At 43.1% G+C, this 5,791-nt stretch overlaps 1 protein-coding gene across 2 annotated transcripts in view; it reads left to right on the forward strand.

Moving 5' to 3' along the window:
• Positions 1-785: 785 nt before the first annotated feature.
• Positions 786-5,791, forward strand: part of LOC119363959 — a 28,617-nt gene continuing 23,611 nt past the window's right edge. Inside the window, exons 1-9 of one of the 2 annotated variants that reach the window (XM_037629342.1) lie at positions 786-1,005; positions 1,087-1,202; positions 1,330-1,465; positions 3,395-3,493; positions 3,581-3,649; positions 3,732-3,866; positions 3,966-4,034; positions 5,271-5,323; positions 5,468-5,627. In XM_037629342.1, coding sequence (XP_037485239.1) covers positions 850-1,005; positions 1,087-1,202; positions 1,330-1,465; positions 3,395-3,493; positions 3,581-3,649; positions 3,732-3,866; positions 3,966-4,034; positions 5,271-5,323; positions 5,468-5,627 — 993 coding nt within the window. In that variant the 5' untranslated portion in view covers positions 786-849. Of the gene's footprint in view, positions 1,006-1,086; positions 1,203-1,329; positions 1,466-3,394; positions 3,494-3,580; positions 3,650-3,731; positions 3,867-3,965; positions 4,035-5,263; positions 5,324-5,467; positions 5,628-5,791 lie in introns of both variants that reach the window. The other variant, XM_037629341.1, reaches the window with a different exon arrangement.

Raw genomic sequence — 5,791 nt, forward strand, 5'->3', positions numbered from 1 at the left:
AACCCCAGGCGACACGATTGCCATGGCAACGCCGTGCCCCGCGGATGCCATGGACAAGCCCCATGCTCGCCCCTCCTTGCGCGCGATGGAGACAACCCTATCGCTCCGGCACATCACCTAAACCCTAGGCCAAAAAGGAACAGGGACGGACCGGCGCAAGGAGATGCCGGGATTACCTCCGCCAGTAGCCGTTGCCGCGCCGCGCCCACGGACGACCTCCGACGCCGGCGAATCCTCGGCGAACCCACGATCACAGCCTCGCGCAGGTCGTCGTCGCGGAGAGGAGCAGAGAATGGGATGACGGTTTCAAATCGAAAATGGAGGAGGGAGGAGTTTGAATATGAAGGAGGCGAGTGGGGCGTGCGGGTGGTTTCACCTGGGAATTTAGGACGCGGGGCCCACCACTACACCGTGCGTCCGACGTCTCTCCTACCGCCACCTGTGTCGGGACGCTGCAGATCGCTCCGTTGCAATCGTGCGTGATGGACGGCTGAGACGTGTGTGCTGGCGAACGCCGAATCGTGCAACTGCACGATTGAGAATTTGAGTTTTATTTTAGCCATCTATTGGAGCACTAATGCACTATTTTAGGGCATCCATTAGAGTTGGAAGTTTTTGATGTCGTATAAAAAGTTTTGGGTGTTGTAAAATTTACTCCAACCACTTTTGGTGCCTTTTACTGGGCAGCTGTTTATTTCTTTTAAAAGAAGCTCCAACACCCTTTCTCCCTCTCTCTCAACAAAAATAAAAAAGAAAACAAAAAACTCGAGCTCCTCTGAAAAAGAACTCAAGGAGGGAGAAGCATTTTTCTCCCCCTCTTTTCCTTCGTCCGCACTCCACCTCGTCGCCATGGATGCAGACCTCCTGCAGCGCTGCCTCGAGGCCGGCGGCCGCGACTTCCTGCTCCACCATCCTTCGTCCCCTCCCTCCCCCACATCCGCCTCTGCCGCCGCCACCGCCTCCTCCTCCTCTTCTTCCATCCTCCAGTCCCTCCCCCTCCATGTGGTAAACCCTCTCCCCCTTCTCCCCCCTCTCTCTTCTCCTCCATTACTCCCCCCTTAATTCCATCCGCTGCGTTTGATGCAGTCATTCGACCGCGGCTACTACCTCCTCGTGAAGGCGATCCAGGAGCTGCGGGAGCGCAAGGATGGCCTTGTCGTCACCGTCGGCATCGGCGGGCCTACCGGCTCCGGCAAGACCAGGTAGATTAGAACCATATTCTCCCCCACCCCTGCGACCGTGTCGCGATGGCTGTTCGATGCTATCTATTTCTTTTGGTAAGGAGCTGATTGGTGGTTCATTTGGGGGTGGTGGTGCCGTGCTGCGCAGCTTGGCGGAGAAGGTGGCATCGGTGCTGGGGTGCGTCGTGATTGTGTCCATGGAGAACTACCGCACGGGGGCAGGGGCTGACGAGGGGAGCGACATCGACTCCATCGACTTCGACGCCCTCGCGTGCAACCTCCAGGTCCGTGTCCGCTTCTCTCGGAGCCGTTCAACATGCGGATGGGATTGGATGCGTGCAGCTTGTTTGCTTTAATGACGGGTCAGAGTGCAGCCGGAAATGGTGGGCGTGGATTCCCTGCTCGATTGAAGGCGCGTGTACTGGTTGTTGCTGTTGAAGGAGAATACCAGTACTAGTACAATTTATGCCTTCATGGGTGGCTGCATACGGGTAAAGCGGAGTTGTTTCCAGAAAGAGGAGTGTCCAGTTTCTAGTGTTAGTGACACTTTCTGTTATAGTCCTCTATGCAAGCAAATAATAGAACAGAGTCCAAAGACGCATATGCTCCGTGAAATTTGGCCGAACCAGATTATTATTTGAAATAGTAACCGTCCCATGCTAGTGATATTTTAGCCACCTCAGGAGTAAGGTCCAAGCCTAACTGTATGACTTATGATTCACATGTCTGACCTAACTGTACGACTTAGGATGCACATGCCCGAGAAGTCGAGGAAGCTATGATCATGCCTAGCGGTTTTATACTATGTATGTAGTTGAATTAGAGAAGCTGCCATATAAATTTGGCAAGAAGAATATATGGGGGTAGCTAACATGGGAAAGGGGTTTAATACTTTAATTTGTATCTTTGTTGCACTATTGCTTTCCACCGCAACCCTCATACATCTGGATGCTGCAGAATATTTATACTCATACCAGCAGGGGTTATTAGAATGTTTGATTGTTTATGTATTTATTGTCTTGGCTCTGGAAGTAAGCACATGTTAGAAAAGAACCAAAATCTGTGTTAGGACTGTTTTCCGGCAAATGGTTCGGAGTGCTTCTTTCTGACTCTTGATTGTCTCTCAGAAGGGATCAGAATCATGTCAGCAGTGACCAAAATGCTACCGGAATATTAATAGAGGCAGAAAAAATATATTTGATGGAACTGGATAATGCTTGCTTTTATCAGATAAATATGTTAATAATCTATCTCATGAGAGCAAGCATGATCACCTGCATCAATTATTATTTCAATGTTGTGCAGCAGGGTCCAGGGAAGGGTCCGACCACTTTGGGTCTATAGTACGCAGCCTTTCCCTACATTTCTGTAAGAGGCTGTTTCCAGGACTTGAACCCATGACCTCATGGTCACAAGGCAGCAGCTTTACCACTGCGCCAAGGCTCCCCTTCATATTGTGAAATTGACTAGTAAAAGATATTAGCTTATGGCACGAAGACATGTATACATGAGCTACCTACCATCCTTAAGTTCCGTGCATATGTTCCTACTTGATTATGTAACTTGATCAACATGGCCACTGGCACAAAGCATATCTCACCTGTTGAGCATGCTCTTGGTATTGACTGGGCTTGGTCTTGTTCTTATGCATTTGTGTATGGGCTGCGTGATCTTGTTTTTCCTCTATACTTTTCATTTTGTGGTGTTTTACATACAAAATGTAGTGCATGATCTTTGTGGAGCACTCATTTGCATGATCAGAATATAGCTCAAATAATCCGGGGACCCAACAATCCAATTTTGCATAGGTTCTGATCTGCTTATTTGCAAATATATAATAAACCAAATTTCATTTCATTGGGTGAAATTTCAAAACATGCCTTTTGTGAATGAGTTTCCAATTCTGATCTTAAAAGATCAATCTCTCTGGTGTACCATTACTTTTTAATTGAGCATCTAGCAGCCGATTGATTTGGTCCTGTTGGGCCATGCTTTACCAGCTGGAATACACAAATTGGAATTTCTGCTTTGTCCATGTTTCCAAAAGTAATGATTGTTCTTTTTATCTACACTTGATGTTCTTATCAAATCAATATTCCGTTTGGTAACCACTGTTAGGTAATGTTTAATATTCTTGCTTGCTTGCTATATTGACAATTTTCTGCTTATTTAGGTGTATGACAAGTATCCTTACAATCATGTTTGCTGAGCAGGATCTAGTGAAGGGCAAAGATACGTTGATGCCACTGGTTGATTTTCAAGAGAAGAAACGTACAGGATGGAGACAACTGAAGATTTCATCATCTGGAGTGGTGTGATATCTCAGACTACATGCTAGACATTATTGACAACCTTAGGATCAGATAATCTTGCTATATTGATACAAGTTATCCTTGTAGGTGATTGTTGATGGTGCTTATGCTCTGCATTCAACACTAAGGTCACTGCTCGATATTCGTGTTGCTGTGGTAAAACATTGGTTTGAAATCTTTTTGTTACATGACAATAGCAATGGCCCAAGTTAATGTTTAATCTTTTACACAATTTCAGGTTGGCGGTGTTCATTTTAGCCTGCTTTCTAAAGTTCAGCATGATATTGGAGATTCTTGTTCATTGGACTATCTGATTGATAGCATATTTCCGCTGTTCAGAAAGCACATTGAGCCAGACCTGCATCATGCTCAAGTATAAATATAATTTCTGTAATTCTCTGTTTTTCCTTTAGTTTGTAGCTACCATTTATACATTCAGTCTGGACATAACCTATTTGAGTTGCTGGTGCAGATTAGAATTGATAATAGCTTTGTCTGCTCATTCCGTGAGCCATACTACAAACTGAAATGCAAAAATGAGGTCAGCAATGGTTTACAGTTGATTAATAGCATTTTGTGTATGCAGTTTTTTGTAATATAATGCAGCAGCTTTTGTTTACGCTCTAGTTATGTAAACTACCTTTGATTGGAAGGTCTTAGGCTGAAAACCCCAAGCTGTTGAGCAAAGCCTGTTCTTTGCTAGTGGGTGTCAGAGCACCAAAATTGAAACATGGTGTTGTGCTGTTTACCTTAACGGCCCACCAGCATAGCTTGTCATCTTTGTTTATATTGACAATATTCCGTTCCTCTTCAGTTTCAAATGACTACTATGTGACAGTGCAAATCTACTTCTCTGTGGAATAGTAGATTGAGGTGTATAACATCATTGCTAGGACTTTAGTTGCTTATCGCTAGGTTTTTATGCAGTCTAGACTGCATGCAGTCAAAGCACTTTAACTTTGGCCATTAATGTCTTTATGAATGTTCTGGTCAGATGTATGAAATTGTGAGTATAAGCCTTAAAAAAATGCATGTAATAGTAAATTTATTGGGTTCTATAGATATATTTTAGTGGAAATTGCTGGTTAAATTTGGACTTTGGAGACCGTATCAGTTTTTGAATTGTCATTTATTTGCATTTTGATGTAGGATAGTATTATTTAATTAAAATGCTCATTGCCTCATTGGTCAAACATTGATATATTGTCCGATGATGGATACAACCATATATTTTCATCCAGTCAGCATTAATTGCAACCATACTACTTCATCGTACATCTTACCTGATGTCCTAAAATGCATGGGATAAATGAACCTTTCAAAACTTTGACCACCAATATAACCATCTTGATTTGTCACATGAAAATGGTAATATTATATTTGTCATCAGAAGTAGTAGTTTCATATTATTAGAACTAGTAATAATCAAGGATGTGTGTGGAGACTGTCATTGGTCCAAAATTACAAGAAAAGGAAATGGAGTTGTACATATTGACACGGAACCTACAACCAGAATGTGCAGTTACTGACTTACTGTTGCTTAGGCCCCGCTTGGATTGTCGGTTGCTTCCCAAATACCTCTGTAATTGATACAGACCTCCGGCCGTCGTTTTTATTCCAGACGGAAAACACACTGTGGCCTGTAATTTACAACTGTAAATTAAATCCGGGTGTATAAACTTACACCGAATCCAAGCGGGGCCTTAATTGTTGTTATGCCTACTGTTTTCTTGTATTTTGATTCTTTAACTTTGCCTATTGTCTTTGTAGTTACCAGATGGCCAGAAATTCTATTCTTTTGATAAAAGTAAATCAGAAACTGAGAAGTGCGTATCCTTTCTTCCTTCCTTTCTGAATTCATATTTACATTCATCCAGAGTTGTTCTGTTGATATCAAGTTCTCTGGTAGATTTATCATGCTTATGCCTGTTCAACATTTCAGTTTGTGACAATTGTTTGCTTAAACTATTTCAGCTTTATTGAGATGTACCTTAGGCCACCTTTTGCTTCTGAAGAAATTAAAATTGATGATTGGATTAAAGTTACGCAATGTGGTATAAGATACTACCTGTCTCTCGGGGACCAGAGGATTGTTGACAAGTTCTTCATTATCCGTCCAAAAGCTGAGTTTGAGGTAATGATCTTATCATCCTAAACTTCTGAAATTGTTAAATCGTATAATAACAACATGATATCTTCATTGAATATTCAAATTAGCCCCAACTACCAGGAAGAAAATTGGCGTTGACTTAGTGAGACCATCCACACTGTGTGTGAGAGATAGAGGGCGTATGAGGG

The sequence above is a fragment of the Triticum dicoccoides genome, chromosome 2B, assembly GCF_002162155.2.
Source record: "Triticum dicoccoides isolate Atlit2015 ecotype Zavitan chromosome 2B, WEW_v2.0, whole genome shotgun sequence".
Taxonomy (NCBI): Eukaryota; Viridiplantae; Streptophyta; class Magnoliopsida; order Poales; family Poaceae; genus Triticum; species Triticum dicoccoides.